The following is a 25,920-nucleotide window of genomic DNA, read 5'->3' on the forward strand; positions in this document are numbered from 1 at the left end:
AGCAATGTAGCTGGAGTTTCCATGAATACAATTTTCGAGGCTTAGATTGCCTTTACATGGATATAAATATTACATCTCCCTCTCACTACTGTCTGAAATGTTCTGACTTTTGTGGGAAATTAATTAGAAATATATCATGGCTATTACACAAACTCTTTTAGCTTTGAAATGATTATTATTCATAAATATTTGAGTGGATGCTTGATATCAAAAGGCTGATTGTCTAAAATTGAACACATACAATCATAATCACAGATGAGGCGAATATGAGAATGGCCTTACATTGTAAACAAAAAGCTTCCTAAATGCAGAAAGCGTAATTCTATTGAAGAAAATAGAAGCTGGTTGGAGGATATGCTTTAAGATAAGTCATTTGATTACGATGTTTTTTTTTTTTTTTCAAGAGTCTCATTTCAATAACAGCTTTTTGCTGCAAGGCAGACTTATTGCTTAAGTGTGCAGAGGATTACAAAGAAAAGGCTGGACAAGTCCGATAAATCTGTTCCCCAGAGAAAAGCTCCCTCTGTTACAGCTCAGACACATTGGCCCGTTTCTTTGAGAATCACATTGACAACAATGTGTGTATCTGTTGTTGTGTGTGTGTTTGTGTGTTTTTAGTGCGAATGTGCAAAAATGGTGATTTGGCAAAAATATATTTGTCTAAGAATATACAAAGTAGAGGCATAGAGGGTAAAATTAAGGAGTAAATCTTGAGGTAAATGGTTTGCAGATATGACACAAAGATACTCTGAAGAACAGAAAATGATGATACAGATTCAAGACACCCATAAAAAAGACATAAAACTCACAGATCTGTTGCGGATAATCTCTAACAATATGATTTAAAAGCTTCAACTTCATGAAAATCGATACAAATCACAACTTCTGTACTGACTTGGATATTGAGTTGAAATAATGTGAGATATATATATATATTTAAAACTGTAAAAAGAAAATTTCTGCTTTATACTCTTTGTACACAGATCACCATCTACAGTGCTCTCCCATGAGCAATTCTGCCATTTGTAGCAATGGCTCGGTTATAAATTCAAAATCTTTCCAGTGTTCTCTAAACAAAGAAAACATATTCCAAGGACACTGTGTGCTGGGTGAGATAACACACTCAGTGACTGCAGGCTGCTGCAGTGACAACCTTTGTGCTAATATTAATGGATATTCACAGCAGAGAGACCTGGCTGAGATTAACCCAGAGACCACCCTAATCCCATTCACACAAGAAAAGATTAACACTGCACAGGCTGGTGTAGAGATCAAGAAAAATCAATGACTTTGGAGAAAGACTGCAATATGTGGCCGTGTTATTTCTCTCTACAATCAATGACTGCTGGTACAGTTGGTGATGAAAGACGTAAAGATCATACTACTGTTGCATTTGCTGTAAACTTCTGTGAATAGGCTTTTAATAAGTGACAGCTGAAAACGTATTAAACATTTATCTTGAGGCTGAGGCTAACGAAAGGTCAGACATCTTGCGCAGAAGCAAAATCCTGTGACTTCTGTTTTGGATTAAAGGGAATTTCACACTGCAGCCATAAACTAGAATCGATTCTGATTGCTACATTCGGGATATCACAAACCATAACAGACCTGCTAAGCTAATGCTACATATTAAATAGCTCCTCTGTAGTGTTTCTTCATTAATAAGATGTAATGTTAGTCCTCGTTTTCATAGCTGCTTCACTTTATTGAGCTTAAGTATGTACCAAAACTGGTTTCATCCATGCAGTGTTTCAAAACAGCTTCCAGACAAAAAGTGGAAAAACTATAGGTACCACTGCCCTCATATTAAAATGGATTCATTGTGAAATACATGCAGGAAGTGATGAGTATTAGCAGAACAGAAAACTGTGTTTAATGAGGAACGGTCACATATGGATGATAATGTCATTATCGGGGCTGATATATGAATTAATAACATGAACCTGACATATGTGCAGGTGATCAGCTCCTGGTTGGCAACCCCTTCACGTGAAAATAAAAAGAAAGAACATCGAGGCCAGAGTCCTGGTTCTTTTAATACTTAATGAATCTGGGTAAATTAAAGTAATTTAACGATATTTCTATAAGAAAAAAAATCACACTGGAACTGCACGATGCCTCTAAGGACAAAGTGTTTCAATGTGAACATTAAGTCTTCACTCTAGGGGACGGCATTAAGAGCTCCTCCACAACTCACTGCTCAGTATTATTCGCAAATAATGGCTTATTTGAATAGGTTGGTGTATCAGGGAGATTTCAAACAAGAGCTACCGTGTCAATCAATAATCCAATGATACGCGCTAAAGGTCAAAAAAGGAAATGCATTTTAAAAAGTGAATTAACTCAGTGAACCATACAATCACGTATTTTTTCATGTACAGGGTTGACCAGTACACAGCTCGTTAATGGTGATTGGTTTTCGTTGTACGCTTCAGACACCCGAGACAAAGGTGACTGCAAATACATGCACGAAATCGCACATTTTTAATCATTATCTGTAAATATGTAATAAACTCTATTACATGACACTATTTCATTTTACGTTAGATTGGGGTTTTGTTTTAGTCTGGTTGTGTAGTTGCACAAGCTTTCTGATTTCCATACTTAATGCAATCCATCATGACAGCATGTGGGTGAAATCCGGATATCGCGAATCACACTCAGCAGTTTTACAGATTTACAAGATTTCCTGCGATGCAGTGACAGACGACTTCATTAAGAAATATCAGCACAGACTCTCAAGTAGACCGCAAAGAGCGAATCATTCCTACTCGCATTATGTGCGTTATGTTGTTTGTGTTGTGTCTGTCACCCTGCAATCACCAGGCCTGTAGTTGTTAATGGTTGTTATACCCTTTAAACTTGTCTGTAATGCTGTATGTAAGTGGATGAGGGGCCTGTTGCGATGATACCCGGGCCACAGTCACACTGCTGCTCTCGTCAGTAGAGTGTGCAAATAAATCTGTTCTAGTCTAAGCCGGTGCAGCGAGTTCATTTAAAAAAATCCATATTTTTTTATTTGAATCGTTGGTGTTACTGGATGCTGGCTGCCAAAATGCTCGAGGCTTTCTCTAAGTCTATGACAGATTCATAGAACTAAACCTTAATAAACAAGCTGTTTAATTGTTTATGTGATAGAAAAGTAAAGCCAGACTTGTTACGTAATATTTTCTTTTGCAATTTCACATCAGATGGCCAATTATATGCATCATCATTTAGTCACATTAGACTTGCCATCTTTTTCAACCAGGCCCGTTTGTTTGTTGGCTGTGCAGACAGCACCAGCTGCTGACCTTCAGGAAAATGGAGAGATTTCCTATCGTCAGACTTATGAAACTGCTGAAAAACATCCTAATGAATGGTGATCCGATCGCAAATTGACAAATCAGACTGAACACAGAGAGCCTAAATGGGACACATGGAGCAGTCTCTCTCTATGGTGGTAATTTCTGGAATGAACTGTTTATCTTACTCAGCCTTGCGGTGCAGTGAAGGGACTTCCATCCAATTCAAAAGGCTAGAATTATATAAGTGGATGAAAAAAAGCACCTGCCAACAAAATTGACTTGTCTGAAATGATGACTTGTCCATGCAATCAGTTTTATTATTGACAGGATATTTGCACATTGCCCTGGCTGATTCTATCCCTGCTTGTTGAGGAGCAATCATTGCAGAACTGTAAAAACACCTGCCAAAACAAATCACCATCCCTGCATGACAGTGTATTCCTAATCCATGACTAGGATGCGAATGATGTTGCTCCAATTTCCTCAGCCAGTTCGATAAATGCTCAGCCCTCCAAACACATACATCCTGACATCCAGACGGCCACAGTGCTTTCAACACCTTTCTCTGGCCCAGTTATATGAGACATTTTGATCCATCAAATTCACTGAGGCTACAGAGGACAATATGAACCTAAATCAATGGCCGGCTGCATCAAAAGCAGCTACAACTGGCTTCTTAATCCAAAACCGTTTTCTGGTTAGGACTGGGTATGATTTGGAAAATCAATATGGTCTCCTAAAAATATTTTCTATTTCATCTCTAAGCCTCTATGGCATAATGTTCAGCTAAAAATGAATCCAATGATCATACCCTATTTTACATAAATAATTTCTCTTTCCTTTTCCCCGCAACGGTTTTATACATTACAAATAAGAAACATGAAATCTGATTAGCATCCTCAAAGAGGAATGCAACCCCCTTTTTGTCAGCAAAATCTAATTCTGACAAACTAAACATGGGTATAAAAAGGGTGGAAAAGAAGAAATGAAACAATGGGTCAGGAATTACAAACACCTGCAAAAATAAGCTACTCCTGCTGCGATATTGATCAAGACAGTGACACATCAATTAACCAGCCTCGGAGAGACGTCTGCTTGGAGAGGCAGAGATAGTCTCCACTCATATCAGAGAGTAAGTGCAGCTGTGTTTACCTGCCTCTGCCAAATTTCATTGCCAGCTACCTGATGGCCACAGCCGCAGCTTTACCCTTGATGATAATTACTTTACAAATCACAGAGAAGAGCAGAAAGGGGGAGAAACACACCGACTATGAGCTTTAGTTGGTTCGGGTATCAACTCTGAATCACAGGTTTTCTTTTGCTTTGAAATAACTATGAATTATACTAATTGCTAATTTTACATCCAGTACTGTAATTTCCCATTTAATCTACACATATTTACAGCACACATCAATGTGGATGCAATATTTCTTCACATTTTTATGTATCTGTCACCACCACAGACATTTATGCCAGTATTTCACTAACCGCCATATTGTTAATTCATGTGTACCATGGTTCCCTGGATTTTAAACGTTTAGAAACAAATATTTAATTTCTGTTAGTGTGCTTACTGCGAGAGAGGAAACCAAAAAATAATCCTGTTTCTTTTTTCATCTAACATTCAAACTACCTGTGTCAACAGTATGGGTAAACAGCCAGTCAGTTTGTGTTTGGTTGGTGTCCTGTGTAATCGTTATTTAAGCCCCATAAATTTTTATCTCACGATATTGATCTGAGACAAATGCTCATATTTCTTATGTGTTGATAGGGCATATCAAGCATATCTTTTTACTGCTGTAAATTAGACATAATCAATATCAATTCAATAAATTCCAGACAGCTATGATCATAATAGTGTAGCCTCCATATGGTGCTCGTTACAGGGAAATCTTCATAATTATAATTTAGATGACTTATTCCCTCCCATAGAGATTAGCTATGAAGTAAAAGAGTTTTAGAAATCTTGATAATCACCACTGATATCAGAGGAAAGCGAGCAAGCGAGGAAATATATTTCTAGTCACGTAACATAGAAAATCTCAGCTGCATCATCTGTAGATTAAAATGCATGTTCTGAACCATGGGATTCACAGGAAATAATGTGTTCATGTAATCCAGCAATACTGACTGTCAGTGTCATCTCATTGATAACAGCCTCAATGTTTACTGTTCATCTCTTGCAGTTGTATGAGAGCTGTATCAAGTTGCTGCTTATACAAACAGAACATTTCCAACTGCTGCTGCTGCTGCTTGTTGAACGTGGTTAACTGGTGAAACACCGGGTGATGTTTATTGTGAAGCAGTCACAGGAAACGACATGTACTTGTCACAGCGTTGACCAGGATTGTTTATCGCTGTTAAATGAAGAGTTGCAGACAACACACTGCACATCTTCAACTTCTCAGCAACGACTCTTCTTACTGTGCCCTGCTGTTGTGTGGAAACTTGCGCTATTTGCAGCATGAAATCTGAATTGTTGTCCTTATTTTTGTCTTTATTAAAACAACACCAGTTATTTTGGTTGCACTATAAACAGACATACCAGTTCCTCCTCTGTTGTATTTCTGATAAAGCAGCAGCTCAACAAGTATTCGCTGTATTTTAAAACCACACTTGCTGTTACTACCAGGAACTGTGACTCAGAAAAGTCAAAGCAGGTGTCAAAATACCTGATACATCTCTGACTGGGCTGTGGCCAGAGGAGTAATATGCTGTCAGTGCACAATGCCTGAGCGGTGAGGCAGCTGTGTCCCCTGTTTATTGTTCACCTTTAATTAAAGAGATGTTCAACATTTCCAGGGTCGAAACAAAAGAGAAGCAGGTGTCCAGGAACAAAATATCAACACCCGTTATCCATATAAGAGAGTGCTGAGTGCTGTCCAGTTATTCCAGTTATTAATATTCCCCCATGAGGTAGTACTAACAACCATCAGCGTTGAGGAAAAATTGCTGGCAGCAAATATTCACATTAACTTTCACATTAAGATGGCAATTGGATGTTGCTGAATCAATTTTTATATATATTATATTTACTTGATGATTTAATTAAAAATGCCATTTGTTATCTGTTTATGTCAATCTATAACAGACACAAGTGAACATATTGACATTAAATTTTAAAGGTGTACTATGCAGGATTTTCTAAAAAACAATGTCTACACGCATCCAAAAATAATCCCTCTCAATCATCACTTATGACCCACTGGAAGTGTGTGGTGGTGTATTTATCTGCCCTCTGACTGTATTGTCTTGTTTTCTTATTATTATGATGTGTTCTGGGTGTCAACCTTTGGGCAGTGGATTTGAAGCCCCCGGCCAATAACAGCACACGGGGTGTGACGTCGGGACCAGTAGCGTAGTTAACAGGTTACATCACTGTCTCAGTCTCTCTCTCTGCTCTCCATCTGTGTTGTTGTGGATGTATGAAGAGCTGCAGGTCTGTATGTCTGGTTGAACGAGAGCGGGGCTGAGCAATATGGCAAAAAATATGATCACGATCATTTTTTCCATATTGATCAATATCAATATTTATCACGATATATATGATTTGATAATGCTGCCATTTGAAGAGTATCCTCATAATGACTGAAGCCTGAAGAAACTAGAGGGTTCATTAGTTACATTTTAGAACATAGTTTATTGACATAAAAAATAGAATAATATACTGTAAACATTTAACTGTGCAACAAAAATCCAGCAATGCTGCACCTTCCTGCAGGGTTGTATGGAGGTGTTTGCATGTTCGTCTTTGCTTTAGAACATAACCGCCGTCAAACAATCAGAAAATAATGTTTTATTTATCTTATTCATGGCTTATTTCTCGCCAGTGCCAGTCGCTCTCTTCATTCACTCTCTAGCTCGCTTGAACATCGATGCTCTCTCTCTATCTCTCTCAAATCCTGCATATTATACCATTAAAGCAAAAACGTAAAAATTAAGAGAGAGAATAACATTCAAAAACCAGATAGTTTTAGCTACCTGAAGCTTTTTCCCTATATCTCAAAATTCTATTAACATTACCTGTGCTCACATCTAGATACCTGCGTGTCCCATTCCTGCATAAATATTATGTGTGATAGGATATTTCACATATTACACAGTAGAATAAAGACCCTTGAGTCCATCACAGGAGAAGAAAAATAGGAATAGCATTACTGTCACAGATAAAAGTGATTTTCTGCTACGCTAACAGCAAGTAAATCACTATTCCAACCAAGGCCATTTCCGTCGTAACACAAACTGCCATGTATCTGCTGTGTTTTACTGCGCAGCGTCTTACAGGGAAGCCTGTTTTTATGTGAATTCATGTAGGAGTGTGGTTTCCTTTACAATAACAGGGAAAGACTGATATGGAGAGTGACTAATGGCGGGTGGTGCCACAAGCTGTCCGATTCTTATGTAGCAGCTCAGTGGAAGAAATAGCTATGCCCGACAATCAACCTGTGGCAACAAGGCTGCGGCTTTGAAAAAAAATGACAGATTGTCATAAATAGATGGAGGCTTACCCCGCATGGCTGGAAGATAAGCCCGTCGACTTCGTGGCTGACCTGGGACGTGAAGCTGCCTTCAAGTAGCTGTAAAATAAAAAGAGGACACAGTTTCAGTCAAGCAAAATTGATAAATGACAAAATAGGTAGCTGAATCTTTAGCTGGAAACACATGAACTGACATTGATTTATAAAGTCAACTATAGCTTTAGAGACTGCCAACAATACCTGATCCTCTTAAAGTAATAGAAGTATTGACTTTCAACATGACTGGAGGGCTTACCCCCTACAAATCCTGCAGAGTTTTAAGCAGGTCCGATACCTTGTTTTCATCTATCTAGCAGTGAAACTTAGCACTAATCTCTTTGATTGATAATGCATGACTGAGAGATCAATATCTGTAACTTGACAGACCAGGTTGAAGACAAGAATAGCAACAAATTAAGTTTCTGATGACGGCCAAGAGTGGATTTCATCTCTTCCACTAACACCAACCGCAACACAGCTGTTGCAGAGAAAAGGAACCTATGGCACCATATTAGATGAGGGATGCCTTGGGGACATGGCGGAGCGACTTTACAATGAAAACATATTTTCTGCAACACAAAGCACATCACCAGCCACAGCGAGGACAGTAAAGGCACCCAAATAAGGCTGAATATTAGAAATAAATGTATGAAGACTTTAAGGCTTTTGTGCTTTGACAGGAAGAGATAATGGGACGACACCCTAACAAGGTTAGCCTAGTGCTCAATCTTCAAGTGATATTTGAAAAACAAAAAATTGAAACACAAGATCTTCAAATCAATCTTTTAAAAAAATTAAACACGAGAAGAAACCGCAACTGCATGGTAATTCAACCATGTCACCTTCATGAAAATAAAACTGGACATGAAGTTCATCGTGATGTTGTGTGACTAATGTGTTTTGTCTATGATGGATTACAAATCTGAAGCAAGTTTATTTTCATATTGCACTGGCACCAAGAGAAGCCTGCTGCTGCTTGGAAGGTAGGAAATCAATCTAAAAATTTATCATATGCCTTGGAAAATGCTCAGCTGTAATGTAATACCAAAAGCCTGCACTAATATATGGTTGCACATAACTATACAGCACAACATCTGATGTAAGCATAAAATGAACTAAACTGAACAACAATCTATACTTTTTTTTGATATCCTCTTCTTGTGAAAACTTGATGATCTTTGCTTTTGTATGTTCATGCAAAGGGTAAATATATTTATTTAGGCAAGCAGGAAATGAGTCTTGGTCAATAAAGTAGAAAGCGAATGCATTAGTGCACTACACTGGATATCAGGTATCATATCCAACCTATCATGGCGAACTAAAACAGAAAACAAAGCGTTTAAGCTCTACACAAAGGCAGTGTATGGTGGAAGAACAATGTCGTACTTAGAGTGGCCTTTTATTACATACAGTATCTCATCCGACTGAATGAGAGACAATAAAATGAAATGATTCAATTGTAATTAACAATGCGCACATTTCTCCACTCCCTCATTGTGTGGCTCTGACAATTCAATCAGTGAGAGTGAACATTGCAGGAGCCTGCGACTGGGAGATAGAAGAGTGCTCAATAGATATGGAGGCCGTCAACAAACATCAGAGCCTTGATGAACCACGACACATTCACTACGCAGGAGATGACTGATAGTCGTCGTCTGTCCTCACGCTACACAGAGACAGACAAAATTATTTCATCAGTCAAAAGTATAAGAAATCAGGTAATATAAAGTAACTAGAGTTGTATCTAATGCAATACCAGCACATCATATCACACACAGCAGCACTGCAGGCTTCAAAGACGTCTCTGACCCGTGCATTTTGTCCACCATTAGACTGGTCTGCCTCAGCTGCTCAGTGGACAGCTGTCTGAGATGACATATTTAGTCTTTCTCAAGAAATCCCTTTGAAGTGAACAGAAACAACTGCATAATACAGCAGATAGTTTGCTGAAAAAGGAGGAAATTTTTAAATAAGTGGAGATATAAAGATACAAATGTCACATTTATTAGGTGAAATCTATAGTGAATACAAGCTAGGTTTGGTGAATCTAGCTTCAGGTTTGTGGCACTCATGTATTGCCATCACCTTTCCAAGAGCTAAGCATCCGATTTTCTGAAATATAAATACCAACTGATCTTTAAAAAAGTGCAGATAGTATTTTAATAACATTTAGCCTACTGTACCGCTGTTCTGATCTGTTGCATGATGAAGAATGAGAATGAGAATCTGTTACTTTTCTTGGTCTTATATTACTGTAAATTCAATATTTTAGGGTTTTGGACAGTGGATTGGACATTTGAGGATGTCACCTTGGACTCCAGGATGTTGTGATGTGCGTTTTTCACAATTGGCTGTTTTATTGACCAAATGATATGATGAAATGATGATAATCCATTAATTGTGAAAATAGCTGGCAGATTAATCAATAATAAAATAATAGTTAGTTGCAGCCCTAATGAAATATTAGAAACACACCTTAATATATACCATATAATTGAAGGTTTTCATTTTGGTTTATGTGTCATTTACAGCTACTGTCTTTGTTTGGATCAGGAAAAAGAGGCACAACTTGGGAAATTGGTTTTTCATCATGCGTCAGACGACAAAAATATTTTTTAGTCTGTATATGAACATTTTTTCATCAAGATGGTTCGAGGGATTCTAAAAATACTTGCTGACAGTGTCGGTAAAGAAACCTCTGGGTGTATTTTTCAGAAAATGAATTCTTAGTTGTGTGACTTGACTGTACACTAATAGTAAGACAAGGCACAAACTGAGGTTAGGTGAAAACCTCGAGGGCGCCGTCTCTCCAGCTGCAGAGCGGAGACCTGAAAACAGAGAAACTAATTTCACTTACATTTATACCTGGAAGATCTCACATTTCCCGAAAATGCTTTGATGCTAAACATCGCTACTTTTCAAAAAGGTGTGTTCCGGGGAAGTAAGTGATGAGCCCTAAGAGGTGCATACATTTATCTAAAGCAACAGAAAACTGATTGGTATCTGCGAAGAAAGCGGAGCATCAACATCAGTGCTCTCCAGAATGATGAATGAGTCACAGCAGATCACACGGAGCTTGACAATCATGCTGACATGAAGAAGGCAGATAGCCAGACTGCAAGGAACTGGTGCCTTTATGAGGGAACGGCATGTAGGCGGTAAGATCTGGGAGTTCCATTTCAGTTCTCTTGCCATCTTAGCACACCCACCCACCACCTTCGGCAAGCACAGTGAACCTTGGATGAAGAGATGAGCAGAAAGAAGACTTCCATTCACACATCCTCCTACAGTAAGGAAGTTCCTTGGAGCGATGATGCAGAGAGGGGGCAGCGACCCTGCTTTCATGGTAAACCTCTTTAGGAAGGAAACACAAAGCTGTGCCTGTGCTTTATATTCCAGTCAGACCACAGGGTTGTTTGCTGGAGGCTCCTTTAAAGCCTAATGTGAATGAACCTCTGAAGCCACTGTGCAGTTCCCTGTTAAACGAAAAGCCCACATTAGAGTGTGCAGGGAGGGCTGCTGAACTACTGGCTGGCCAGGAGTCAAACAAGGTTACGTCGTCTGGAGAAGTTAAACGTCTTAGAAAAATTGTCTTTTGATGGATCCAGATAGTTTAATAAGAACTGTGATCAAGATTAAATTGTACACATTCATTTGTGGTGCCAGGGAAAAGATGAGCAGAGACATTAACATTTGAAAGATGAAACCAATCAGGGATGGCATAAGACTAGAACAGCCAAAGGTGATGAGGAATAACGGCACAGCGCGAAATTGAATTGTGGTAAATGTGAATCTGCTGGAAACTGGACAGGTGAGATGAGTGACTAGCATTAACTAACATTCCCGACCATAAAATGAAAAAAAAGTTATTGCAAGATCATAAAGACTTGAAGACTTAAGAAATCATTGCACTGAAATCTGTAATCTGAGGCGCTGGGACTGAATGCAACACGTCAATTTAGATTTTTAATTCCAAGTTCAGCTTCAGGTTTATGTCTATTTATATATTTTTCTGTACAAAAATCAATAAAAACTAAATAATAGTTTGCAAAAACAAAACAACAACAAAAAACTAGACTAGAGACACAACAAGCCTAACTAGTCGAACCTTTATTACAGGTGACTGTCTGTACGCAGGTTGCTTTGTGTAAGCAACAAAAGGATCTCATGTGAAAGTGTGTGACTTTTCTGTTATTGTCAACACAGGCCACATTTTTTAACACAACAGCACATTTTCATGTGTTTTTGTTTTGTATGAGTACAAAGCTTCCAAGAGCAACTAAACTGTGTCCTAAATATCTATATTTTGTCCCAAAAACAAAACTATCATAAAGTGTTTAATTTAGTAAGTACTCGAAGATAAAAGCCTAAAAAGCCTGTCTTTGGGATGGGCAGGTGCTGAATTGATAGTCTGTTGTGGGGTTATGGACCTGGACAAGCAGTAGGTGGGTTACATGAAAGGTTTCTGTACTCTACTATTACAATAATATTTCATTCATGAAACAGTCTATGCAGCACCGGTCCACCCTATGCGCTGAATACGCAACAGCCCAATATGATCGATCCACTTTATTTTAAGATGCACATTTTTAAAAAGCTCTGTTATATATTTTATTTTTAAATGCAGCCCTTATTTTATAATTTAGATTTTCTAGCTATAAACCTACAAACTATACATATAGTTTATAGTTGTATTTCATGGTTGTTGGCCTCAGGCAAAGTAAGGAGGGACTCCAATGTAAATCTTGCCTGGGGCTCCCTATCGTCTGGAGCCGGGTCTGATTCTATGTTTCCGAATAGATGTTTGCATAGAATAACCATGGCAAATATGGAAAATAAATATATATGTGGATCGTTTAGAGAGAATGACTGCACCCCTTTTGTGTATTTATGTTATAGTATCTAATGCCTTGGTCTATGGGGGTTTAAATCAAGCTTTTACACACATAAATTTGAAAAAATAAATAGATAATGCGTGAATGTGTGAATCGTGAATGGCTTAAGGAAATGGTAATGTAATTGACTTTCACACAGCTGCGTTGGTTAAAATGGAATCCATCAGATATACCTGACGCACAATTTACACATGTTGCTCAAACATACCCTACGTAGACAGCAAAGGGAATCTTTGATCCCCCATCAGGAGAGATGAGGGTGCAATATTTGGTGGGACATAAAATTGAAATGGACATTAATATGGCAGATGACGATCAAATAAACCATTTAAGATAAGTTATCATAGTGGAGAGTGGCCAATGCAAGTATGTGCTGAAGCTATACCACTGCCAGTTAGACACATTACAACCGACAACCACAAACGCACAGCAAGCAGAGCACAGCCCACACACTCAGACACATTCAGCCACACTCGTACAGACAGCAGATAGAGAGTCAGTGTGAAGAGGCAACAACCAGGAGGCAGCCCTTCACTCTGCTCCAACAGCATGCTGCTGTCTAAGCTACAGCAAGAGAGGAGACTGTGTCTGTCCTGAGGTACATAGTGCTGAGTTTGGCTCTATGTCAAAGATAAAAGAGGTTTATTTGACGGTGGAGAAAGAATTTGCTTCCCTTATTGTAGAAGGGAGCTGGAGCCAACTAAGATTCAGCTGCGGTTGAGGTGTAACTGTGCTGAGCTTAAACTGTCAAAAAAATTGAAAAATGGTGACACTGTATTTATCACAAAACTGTAGCACAGCCTTATTGACTAGAAAATGCTACATTTAAGCTTAGGGCTGCAACTAACAGTTATTTACATTATCGATCAATTGATTCATTGTTTGGTCAACAAAAAAATATTGAGCTTACTTAAATATGCCCATTGCCATTTCCTTAAGCCCAAGGTGACATATTCAATTTGCTTGTTTTGTCCGACTAATAGTCTAAAACGGAAAGATATTCAGTTGGCTATCTAAGATAGAAGAGTAAATCCTTTCATTTGAAAAGCTGGAAGCTGGGTGTTACACATTTTTGTTTGATAAATAACTTAAACAATGAATTTGTTATCAAAATAGTTGCAGATTAATGTTCTGCCAATCACTTCAGCTCTATTTAAGTACATCAAAATATTACAATAACCAGGCTTCCAGATGATATCAATCAAATTTCCAAATGTCTGTCCCAACTGTCCTGCTAAGCCATATCAACATCTTTGATTACTCTTGTCTCTAGGGAAAAACAATTTCAAGGAATAGAGTGGGTGTGTTCAATATACATAATCAAATTAAGTGTCTCTAATAACTCTACCCGTTGGTACAAGTTAGTGCAGTAATATTGTTGTGGTAACTCAGAAATTCACTACATAAAATGTTTATTTCATGCAGCTGGAAAATCACAGAGCTACTTCTTGGTATATGTATGTATTATGCACTGACGTAGAGGTTGGTCTCAACTGTGACATCAACTTTACATACCGAGTGAATGTCTAACTCTAATAGAGATGACAAATATAATTACAGTTTGCCTTTACAAAGGACTAAAGATGTTTTTGCTGTTGCTGAAAACTCTGGTGATCACAAGCTTTAATAAAACAGTGCACCTTCAGCTGATCATCCTATGTAAGAGTGAGGATAATTTTATATATACTCACCAAGCATTTTATTAGGAACACAAGTGCAATCTAAAGCTATCCAATACAACAGCTCTGCCACAAATTCTGCCCTTACGAATCTTATACATTTTCAGTTTTTGTTGACATTGTCAGAAAGGTGATAATTTTACTTTATGTTATTATTGAGGTCACAGTAGGAGACGGCGGTGAAACCGGAGTGCATTCAATTAAAAATTGTTCATTGTCATGTTTGTTTATGGGGTGGACAAAATATTAAAAACAATATAATGAACTCCAGTACACCTCTACCACTTACTACACCTCAATAATAATCACAAAGGAGAATTATCACCTTTCTGACAATATCAACAAAAACTAAAAATGTTACATAAAAGTAGAATTTATGGCAGAACTGTTGTATTGCATTAATGGTCTCTGAGTGTACTTTTCACAAGTATTTTATGAACTGCCTGGAAGAAAAAAAAATCTAAGACATGAATATGAATAAGGGGACCTATTATGCTTTTCCTTATTTTCAGTCCTATATATAATGTTACAATGTCGGACGTTCATATTAAACGTGGCCAAAGTGTCAAATAATGAGGTAAACATTTGTAGAAGAAATCCCTGTGAGCAAAAAGCACCGGCTTCAGACTGCTCTGAACACTAGGTGTCCGATGCTTTTATCTACTTTCAGCCCGAGCTGATGTCGGCTTGTAACAAATTTCTTGATATGGTCATCTGCTCCAAGCACAGCGCACAAGTTCACTGTTCCACTGACATTATGGCATTTTTCCATTGTTTTTGGGGTAGTCACACCAAGCCATGACTCAAGTCGAGCTGGCACGCTGTGAGTGTTTTTCCATTACACAGCAGGGCAAAGTAAAATAAGCTGTTTACCTGTTGGTCATCTGCAGCTCTTTATCAAACATCATCATCACCGTGGCTGTTTCTGCTTGTACTATTCCTCCCTGCATTATTTCTAACTGATCCGCTGAACAAAGAGCTCCAAATATCTATATCTATATATATATATATGTTGTTGTGTTGACCAGTTTTTATAATCGCTAATGAAGCTCTCCTGATTTGGTGAGGAACATGTTTAATTTTCTGTAAATTCTTCACAATAAAAGTCTCCTATTATTTAGTTGTTTAAAAGCTTTTAATATGAAGCAGTAAAGCGGGAAATGTTGGGTTTGCATCGGTGGTAACTTAACACGACTCTGATACAGCTGGCCCTTGGCAGGCTTCTGGAAAGCTGGCCAACCAGAACAGAGTGGGCTCATCGATAGGGGGGCTTAAAGAGACAGGAGCTAAGACTGCCTGTTAAAGACAGACACTGAACTGAGGGGCTACATAAAGGGCCGGTATAAGATAAATAAGGAGTTTTTTTGAACTGTGAATCATGCAAAGCTACTCTAGTGGAGTCTCGAATTAAAAATATAGAGCTGGAAGGGATGGAGGCAAGGATGTCATGACATCATCATGGGTCAGAAAAGACAGACAGCAGACTGCAGGCACCAAGTCCACACAACATCTTAAGATAGACACCTGTTGACCCGGCCCAGAGGATGCATGTTCCTTTCCTTGAGTACATCAACTCAGAGCCTGGAAGGCACAGAGAAAGCAGGCAAGCAGAAAAATAAAATGAGCCGCTACACTCGATATTGCCACATATTCAAGCTGCTTTCTCTCCAGTGAATCCGACCTTTACTATATAGATGCACCGTGCATCATCAGATGTTGCGTAATGTCTTGGAAGCTTTGAAGAAAACTAAAAAATCTCAAAGTAACCGAGGTAAACAAACATTAGTCATCAAGTCCATGTCGTGTGTTCTTCCAAGCAGCATAAGCCCTTATACAACAGTCAACATGTTTCCCTGTGTGAGTGGGTGCAGCAGAAGAGAGAGGACGCAGGTGAAGAAGAGCATTTTGTTCTTGAACTTAACCACGGAGGATGGGTGTATTACCAAGCCAGAGGTGCAGGCTGATGAATTTACTATTGTAGTTTATCAGGAGAAATTCAAAACACACTCTCTCTCTCTCTCTCTATATATATATATATATATATATGTATATATATAAAAATTGTATTTGAGCTGATACAGTAGGTGTGGAATCACCACAAACTACCTCAAACAGAGCTCAGGTTTACCACAACAGCTCAGTTCTTTCTTTGTTAAAAAAAAACAAGATAAAAGAGACAAATAAAATGGAGACCTGGGGTCTTACTTTCCATCTCCAACAGCTAGAGACAAGACAACTGAGGTGTGAGGTCAGCGAGCTACAAGGAACCTGCAGGACTGACAGCACTCAGCTAATGAGGCATGCTGTTAAGGAGGAGTTACTTTCTTCTAGCCTGGTCACTAAAAACCTGCTGTGACAGAAAAACAAGACTCTGACTCAAGGGTCAAGATACAGCGGTAAGAGGAGGAGCGTGAGAGGAGGGCATTTACATAGAATCAAGGTCTGTTAATGACGACTAAGCCCACTGGAGAGGAAGATGAGTCAGGAAAAGGATAAAATGCCTTGTCATTGCACTTACTCAACAAACTGTCTGGGATCAACACTTAGGTCTTCAACACACCAGCAATTGCCTTTGTTTGGTCAGAGTGATGATGGTAAACTGCTCAAATTTTTCACCTTGCTGCTGTACTCAAAATTGTAATGATTTTGAAACTGTATGCTATTTGTAACTGACCTTTCAAAATGCATCTACTTACTTTAAACACTATCAAGAAACTTGAACATGAAGAGAGCATCTCTAGTTTTTCAGAGATAAGATATTGGTTTAATTTTAAAAAAATAAACGTGCATTAGTTTTTCTTTGGAATTAATTTAAATGCACAATACAACAATAACAAAAGATGGAGTGTGATGACGGTGTGAAGTAACATGGGATCATGGGAGTTGTCTTCATTGTTAAACATCCAGCTTCTCCGGGATAGGATTACCTCAGTGTTCACTGTTCAGGATGTTTTTAGCGGGAGATGAATTATCCACAGAGGTCTCCTCCTCTCCAAAATAAACAGATTCGGTGATTAAAACAGGTAAAAACACTGACTAAAGCAGTTTCACGTTAAAAATCCATGTTTCACCAATGCTGTTCAGTAGGGGCTGTGGGCTGAGCTGTTGTTAACATTTGCTCAGCTTGTTTCTCTGATAACTTGAGATACAGATGTTCAGCAGGTTTTTACCCTGAACCAAATTATCCACAGAATGCTCTACCTCTCCAAAACAAACGTACACGGGGAATAAAACTGTAAAAGCAGTTTCATGTTAAAAATCGTTTTTTCTCCAGCGCTGTTCGGAGGAAAGAGGATGCCTGGGAGGGGCTGCTAACCCAGCTGCTGCTAACGTTTGCTCAGCTTGTTTCTCTGATAACTTAAGATCAAAAGGTCCAATTACTAAAATCCTTCATCTGGTTAAAAGATACAGTTAAAATACGACCAAGATCTAAAAAGTTTATCATGAAAATGTGGCTTAAAACTGAATAAAAGTCAATTTATGACAGTTTCTGGCAGGCAAACACAATGCTGACATATTATCTTGTATGCGTATACTCTTGGTTAGACACCATTGTGACAGACAACCACAATGCCACTGATGTATTATCTTGTTGGTGTATACTCATTGGTAGAAGCCATTGTAGCAGGGAACCACATCACCGACGCATGTATCTTGTGCGCATATACTCTTTGGTAAAGGTGGTATGATGCCATTGACAGGCGACAAAATGAAACGGACCGTTACCTTGATTAAAATTACTGATTTCTCTGGGTTTGAAAATTGTTGGAAACATTTGGGATAATGTAAGTACACAACTCAACAAAACACAACATAGGTCTAGTTGTTTTTGACATTTTAATGCAGAATAGTTACATATTATAGCTTTAAAAAAAATTGTATTTATAGCAAATAACTCACGATGATTTATCGGTGTTAAGCTGAGCTCCCTGCTCTGATTCTGCAACCACCAGACTGCTTATCAGGTGTAGGCAGCCTCAGGGCCATCAGACAGTTTCAGGTAATAATATACCTGAGACACCTTCATCTAAAATACATGATGTCCCTTAATAAGCTTGAACCTAACCATAGGCCCGGTATGAAATTGAGTATGACCCTATCAGGGAACACATAGTCAGCAAATTGAAGTCAGAAAATGTGGCTATTTGAGATAAAATGACAACATGATAGTCTGGAAAGGAATATAAAAGAACCTAAAGGCAGATCTCAATTATTTGTTTCTATAATTTTGTTTTATCAAGTCCATAAGTCACAGTTCAGATCAAATTAAATAGATTATTTTTCCTAACAGGACATTTGAGCACTTGGTCTCTTACTCTTAAAAGTTATTTTCTTGTGAGGAAACTACAGCAGTGTGAGATAAATAAATCTGATTCACGGCCCACCAAACAAAATAATTAATGCACAATGCGCCTTAATGCACATCAGCGATTGTGATTTCATAGTGCACTGGCCCCTAAAACTATTTCACTTCACTATTTACATTGGCAAGGAAATCAATTCTCTTAATCTATTTTGTATTCAGTACATAAGATAAACTTTAATCTCATCCAGCATGATTTGGTTCAAGCTCCATGAAAAGACTGCAGTCTTAAAAGTATCTCGATAGCTGCTTTTCAGTTCCCTATCCTAATTCAATCTCAGTTCAAGATGAGATCCACTGTCAGGTAAGAAAACTCATTTTTTCACCTTAAGCTCTACAGGTATCTGGACTCCAGGGAGGAGCTGGTACTGAAAGGGCGATGTCCTTGGGTCAATTGGAGATACTAATCTCATGATGGGGAACTTAATTCAGCTTGGGCCTAATTTCTTTAGAGATATGATAAATGAGTAGGGGATATTAGACATTCTGTGAAGGGCAAAGACAATTTAACACAATCTAATTTCCTTTTGTAATTTTAACATTACCAAATTGCAACTATATTAAATCTGGATACACCATGAGTCACATTTAATTACTATATGCTCTGCAAATGTTAGGCTTATTCATAGAGGGCATACTTTGCCAAATGATGCATTTCCAAGAACTGAAAAAAATGTAATTACTGATATTTAAAAGTTGCCTGCTTTGAAGAACATTTAATTTAGTTGGACAAATGTAACCATACTTTGCGGATACAACATTAGGGAATGTATTCAGGGGGAAAAACATGGAATCTGCTTAGACAACACTGTCTGAATGGGGAGAGTTTAACAGCTGCTAAATAAAGTTTTCAAATTATTATTTTTTTGTTTACCCTATCCACCCGATGTTTAAAAAACTATTAGTATGCATTTGTCTGGGCTACTAACATCATGCAAAGCAGCTATTTTTCAAACTGTATGCAGGTGAGAACAATGTCCAGGTGAACAAAATTTATTTAAAACCATTTAATGAGTATGAGGACTTTTGGAATTCATCACGAAGGTCAATGAGTGAACATGTCATAAGAAAAGCCTGTGTTACAAATAGTTGAGCTTTGCATATCCTGGGCCAAAAACATAAAATGTAATAATAAGAGGTTTCAGTTGGATTCGTTTTTTGACTCGTTAAGCCTACTCTCTGTGGAAATTGCAGATATCATCATCACGTCTCGGTAGTCCAAAACTGGAACACTAATTTTCTATAATCCCAGGAGGAATATGAACCTTGTAAATGGATTGTCTATGTAAATTGCTAATACTGTTGCCTCCAGTGGGCAAGAAAATGACTAGAAATTTTTCTCTTGCCTTGGATTTGGATTTCTAATTCCTTGAAAGGAATACTCAGATCTCTTCCAAATACACTCCTCCATCACCAACAGGATTCATTACCAGTAAGGGAAATTTCATTTGTATGTATTGTGAATGTGCAGTATTAGCAAGCCCTGAATCATATTCAAAGTATTATACAAGTGCAAAACATCGAGAAAACAAGTTAATTTTCTTGTTGGCACACATTGGTGAGTTTATTGTAAGAGCTTATTCAACAGTCAGTTTCGTTGCCTAAAGGCTTGCTGCAAAGAAAATGTGAAACGTGTGCAGCATTTGAATCAGGAAAGGGATATAAAGCAGTGCATAATGTAGAAATCAGTAGGAATTGTAAATACAGTAGAGTCATCAGAAAGCATTTAAGCCTCTTGAGCTTTTACACATTCAATGGTTTTACAGCCTGAACTTTCAACAGATAAAACTTTAAGCACAATGTAGACAAAGAAATCCAATGAAAGCTTGCACGAGAAAATGAAGAAGCAAATGAAAGGGGTGAATAGATTATACAAACACTACACTGAATGGTGCTGGGTATTGCAGCAGACTATGACTGGATTTTCATACTATCTTAGGGCTTTTGCCATGTTTATTCTGGTTGAATTGGACTCTGGTTCGTTTTCCCCCCCTTGATGTGATTCATTTGGGTTTTGTCTGAACGCAGCAATTGAGAAGTGATCTCAGTCTGGTACAAAAAGAATTCTGGAACAGTTTGTTTGTAGCGGGAACATGATCTGACCTTGATCCGACCCAACCACCGTAGTCTGCAAGTTTGAGCAAACAAACTATAGGTTTAAAAATGCCCTTAGACACTTTGTGCAGGCATTGGGAAAAGCAAGAGCAACATACTGTAAATAAGGGACCTTGTTCAGTCTTTGGAGATGCATACCATCAAATCCACTGATGATACTTATGAAGAACATATATTAATATAAATGAGTTACAAAACACTTGCATTCAATTTACTGTAGAAAAGTTACCACCAACATATGATGTGCCATTACATTCTGAATTATTGTCTACTTTTGTCAGCCAAGTCCATTCAACATACAAAAAGAGGGGAATTTCCAAAAATATATTATCTGGTTGTGCCAATGTACAAATTCTGTTTTACAAAAATGGGCCTTTGTAAGATAATTGGACAAGTGGAGGAAGCAAAAAGAATAAATGGCCCCAATTGGTGGGGAAATGGTGGCCTGAATGTGTAAGTGTCAGCGATGAAAAACAGCAGCGTAGCAACAGACAAAAGCCATCATACAACTCCAGCCCGTGACCGAAATATCGCTAAAAGGAAACTGTAGTCAATATGCCATGAAGTAGACGGTTGTACTGCTATGAATTAATGAGCCAGATTCCAGTTCCTCCTTTTAATGTCCCATACAACAGAGATATGACTGTATGGGGAGCAGATGGCCACTGCACAACACAATACAGCAGTCAGAAACCAGACGTCGTTCCAGTGACTTCATTTCTAGAATATCTTCATCAACATGAACCCCAAAGGCTGGGGGTGATCCTTCATAATAGTTCTCATGGAAACGGACATTACAGGGTTAGAGTAGAGGTAACCCAACCACTCATACTTAGAATTTTATGAAGTACAAAAACAAGAACACCAAGATATCAGTGTTGGCAGAAGAAAAGAAGAAATGTCTAAAACTTCACCCCCTCCCTCCCCACACTTTGATCATCTGTGAATGTGCAGGGCCAAGATTTCCGACTGATCTTGGATCGAGCAAAACATCAAATTGATTGTTCTCTGACCTCCCACAGACCTGATATTTGGGCACAAGAGCAGGCCTTTGAGAAAAGCTCAACAGTGTTTTAAAGGATAAAAGCACTGCAGATGAAAATCAGATATAAGCCAACTCTGGTAGAGTACATCAAATGGTAACATTTATGTTTAACACTACATGGTCCCAATAAATTAAAAAAAGAAAAAATATATACACACACATATATATGTATAAGCCTATCTTTAGCCTAATGTATGAAAAGCACAGTCCAATAACCTGGACCGTGATAATTTATTTATTGTACAACAAAGGAGTATAATTTTTGTTTAAAGAAAATCTGAACCAAAATAATCATGAAAAAGTGACTAAATAACTGACTTAAAGTGACTTATTTTTGGCAATATCAAGCAAATTACAGTAATGCCAGGAACTTGGCAACGTCCATCAAAATCTATTAAATCCTGTCCTATGCTTAACAGCTCACACATCAACAAACTGTGTATTGTGATGCTTTCTTCCACTGCCATCTTTTCACATTAAGAAAAAGAGGTAAGAAGAAGCAATCATTGCCAATTGAAGTTTAATACGAGTGCAGGTGCAGGCAGTCATAGAGGCAAATTTGCACCCAGCAGCACAGTACGTGGTAGATGAAAAAAAGTTGTATCTTTCTGCAAATGCACTGTGACAACACAAAGAGGAAACCAATTGCTGCAGTTCTCTGACCAGACAGTTGTACTCCCTCAGTCTTTTACTGCAAATTAGAGTGCACCCACACCGAATGATGTCTGGTCTGACTCTATTCCAGGCCCGTAATACTACCCTCAGTCGTGGGCATGACATTAAGATACTCATTCACTTAGTACAGCTACTCACTTCCAATCAAAAGTGAGTGCCATGGCTTCAGACTTAGAGGTGCTAAATTTCATCCAAGCTGTTTTATTTTTCTGGTTTTCTTGCTCATTGCTTGCACCCTCTCTTGCTCTTTTTAGACTAGTTGGGAAATTTTACATAACGTACATAACAAACTTGTCATTGTCCGCTTCTGAATCTGACGTTTAACTAATGGAGGGAGCCCGCTTTCTGCTCAACTTCTCCCAGGGAGGTTGAACAGAATAATACCCCGAGGTACTGAGTGCCAATTATTATACGGAGGGGTCAGGACACCGAGGCCCCTGCCTTCGCCTGCCACCTAATTGGCACATGGAAGCAATCCCTCACTATTTCTTTAAGCTGAGTCTGATCTGGCCTCATGGTTACAGGCCCAGCTAACAGGCACCTGCCAGACGGCTCCTACCCCCAGACTTGACTCATGCAGGGAGTCTGTTTCCCTATTGTGAGTGAGGTTGTGCAAGACCATAGAGTTTTTTTTTTTTCCAATTGCTTCTTGTTCATCACCTGGGGGCCAATTTGCTGGGAAAGACCCTGCCAACTGTTAGCCTGGAAAAACACTTCTTCCAGGGAGGTAAATAGGACATTACTGAGTCACAACCTTCATTTGTAGGGACAGTGAGTAGACTTTTGGGCTTATGTGTATTTGTTTGTCTTTGTTTGTAAAGCAGAAATGGGCTTTGACTAGGTCGGCAGATTGGAAAAGGGGAAAGAACTCCTTTGCTCACATTACCTTGCGTGATGCGTGAATGTCAAAGAAGGGCTTATTTCGGACACTGAAGGGCTCCTTGGTTTTGTCAATCTGTCCGGTCTTCATCTTTTCCATCCGTGGAGAAATAATCTCCTTTTCTATGCATAACAGCCGGATATTGAAATCACATTGGCCAACAGGCTGCCCCTGAAACACACAAGAAACACAAAGCAAATTCAGCCATCTCTTAATGTACCCTGAAAATGAACTCATTTAGATATACTGTATATGCATGTATGAAAAATATTTTTACACTTTCTGAAACACAAATCAAAATAACACTAAAATACAGTTAATTATGACGGAGTGGTACAATTTCTCTGGAATTAGATTAAGACCACACATTCTAATATAAATCTCTTTTGGAAAAATATTTTACAGATATTCAAAATGAATGAGCTGCAAATTCACTGCCATGGCAACACTAACCTGTTGTGAGGCAGAGACCAACACATTTGTATGTCAAAACAAGACAGCCATTCTTAAAAGTGGACAAATTAACCCTTACATTAATGTCACATTAACTCTGATGCATACTTTGTACTTTGTTGGAACGTTTTTTAGGGCCTGAAAAGGAACATGAGGATGAACCATCAACTAACTCTGGAGCTGAAATTATTAGTCTATTAATACATTAGTTGATCAACAGAAAATGAGAATCTGCAATTATTTTGATAGTTAAGTGCTGAAGTTTTTTGCTTTTTTATTGACAAAAATTATGTGGATCCAGCTTCTCAAGTGTGAATATTTGCTGGTTCTTTTTGTCCTCTATGATATTAAAACAAATATCTTTTGGGTTTTATATGATAAGTTTTGATATGTGAATGAGTCAATTTGGGCTTTGGGAAATTATGGGCATTTTTTACCATTTTATGAACCAAACGATTAATCGATTACTCAAGAAAATAATCAACACATTAATGAAAATATTTCTAAGTTTCAGCCCTAACTAGCACTATTAAATCTTGGCACACACAGTAACATTGTCCATCGTCCTCAGCAGCAATGTAAATGACAGTTAGGATTGGTTCATGGTCGACTGAAGGTGGAGTGAAAAGCCGGCTGTCATTGAAAGGGAGGAGACATGATATCGTTTAAATACCAGGACAATGGAGCATATTTTTTCAGACTGTCTTGTCTGGAAGGTATTCTTGGTGTAGCACTGGGTTGTCCACATGAAAAGTGACAGAAATAATTGGGGTCAAGAATAAAAAATAAAAAAAAAAAGCTAGAGAGAGAAATTCAAACCCTGGATCTTTTCTCACCCCTGCACAGCTGGCCAATCATTACGTGAACTGGGTGTAACCGTCACATTGTCGGTTTCAGAAAGTTACAAAAAGGGCCCCTCACAGCCACCTCTAATGTTGGAAATGTGTGGGAGAATAAGGTTTCTGAAGCTGTTCTGACGGAGGCCCCTTAAGTCTCAGCATACAGGTCTTATTCACACTTACACCATACAATAGGTGAGCAGTGTGCCAAGTGCACACAGTAAGCCCTGAACATCGAGACCGTGACATCAGTGCACATGTGTTTATCGACAAGTACGGTGGAATCAGTATTTCTTTGTCACTATGACAACACATTCCTCCCATCATTGGCCAGCCACACACAGTTGTTCTCAACAGATAAAGCACCAGCGACCTGAGCCATCACTACCTTTCATACAGACAGGGAAGCAAGCAGAGAAAAGGTGTCACCAAACCCATCTGACAGTTCACTGTGAGTGTGATAAGAAAAAAAATACAACAATGCTGAAGTTGCCTGTCTTCAGTTTATTAATAAAGACGCTTAGGTGTAAAATTAGAACATCCATGTCATAAGAAACATGACTATACGACCAGTTTAAAGTCTTAAATGGAGACAGAGGCGTTTGTGATGATAATGAAGCACGGTTAATTTACAGTCACCACCATGTATTTCCGTTGCTCAACTGACAAAGTGATTTAAAAAAAGACTCGCAGATCCCACTTTCATCATCGCAAAAAAAGAAAATCACTGAAAAAAGAAGCAACATGATAAATGAGTTCTGAAAATCTGCCAGATGGATACAAACTAAATGCATGACAACAATTTGACATTTAATATTTCTCACAATTTATCAGAGGGGAAAAAAAAGGAGCTCAAACTTAGCAACCAAGCTGACATTTTTTTTTTTTTTTTTTTGCCAAGAGACAGAAAAAAAAGAATGAGGCAAACATTTTCACACATCACCTGGCCATGATGATCAGAAAACATCTAAAAATGCCTCCATATGTCAACAGATACTTTCTCACATTTCCAACCTATGACGCAAAACGCATACTTTCTTGATTAGTGGAAATAAGCAAAATTAGCCTCTTTATAAAATGACACAATTCTCATTCTTCAATAGTGTCCCAAGGTACTAGATACTTTGGCATAATAGAAAATTGTCTACTCTTATCAGTTGGGTTTCAAAGAG

At 38.3% G+C, this 25,920-nt stretch overlaps 1 protein-coding gene across 2 annotated transcripts in view; it reads right to left on the reverse strand.

The window, feature by feature from the left end:
* Positions 1 to 25,920, reverse strand: part of rngtt (RNA guanylyltransferase and 5'-phosphatase) — a 92,618-nt gene that overhangs the window by 25,471 nt on the left and 41,227 nt on the right. For both annotated transcript variants that reach the window (XM_044376760.1, XM_044376759.1), the window contains exons 11-12: positions 23,463 to 23,627; positions 7,796 to 7,864 (exon numbers count right to left, since the gene is read on the reverse strand). In XM_044376760.1, the coding sequence (XP_044232695.1) occupies positions 7,796 to 7,864; positions 23,463 to 23,627 (234 nt within the window). The remainder of the gene's footprint in view (positions 1 to 7,795; positions 7,865 to 23,462; positions 23,628 to 25,920) is intronic.

This window comes from Thunnus albacares, chromosome 16, assembly GCF_914725855.1.
Source record: "Thunnus albacares chromosome 16, fThuAlb1.1, whole genome shotgun sequence".
Lineage (NCBI taxonomy): Eukaryota > Metazoa > Chordata > Actinopteri > Scombriformes > Scombridae > Thunnus > Thunnus albacares.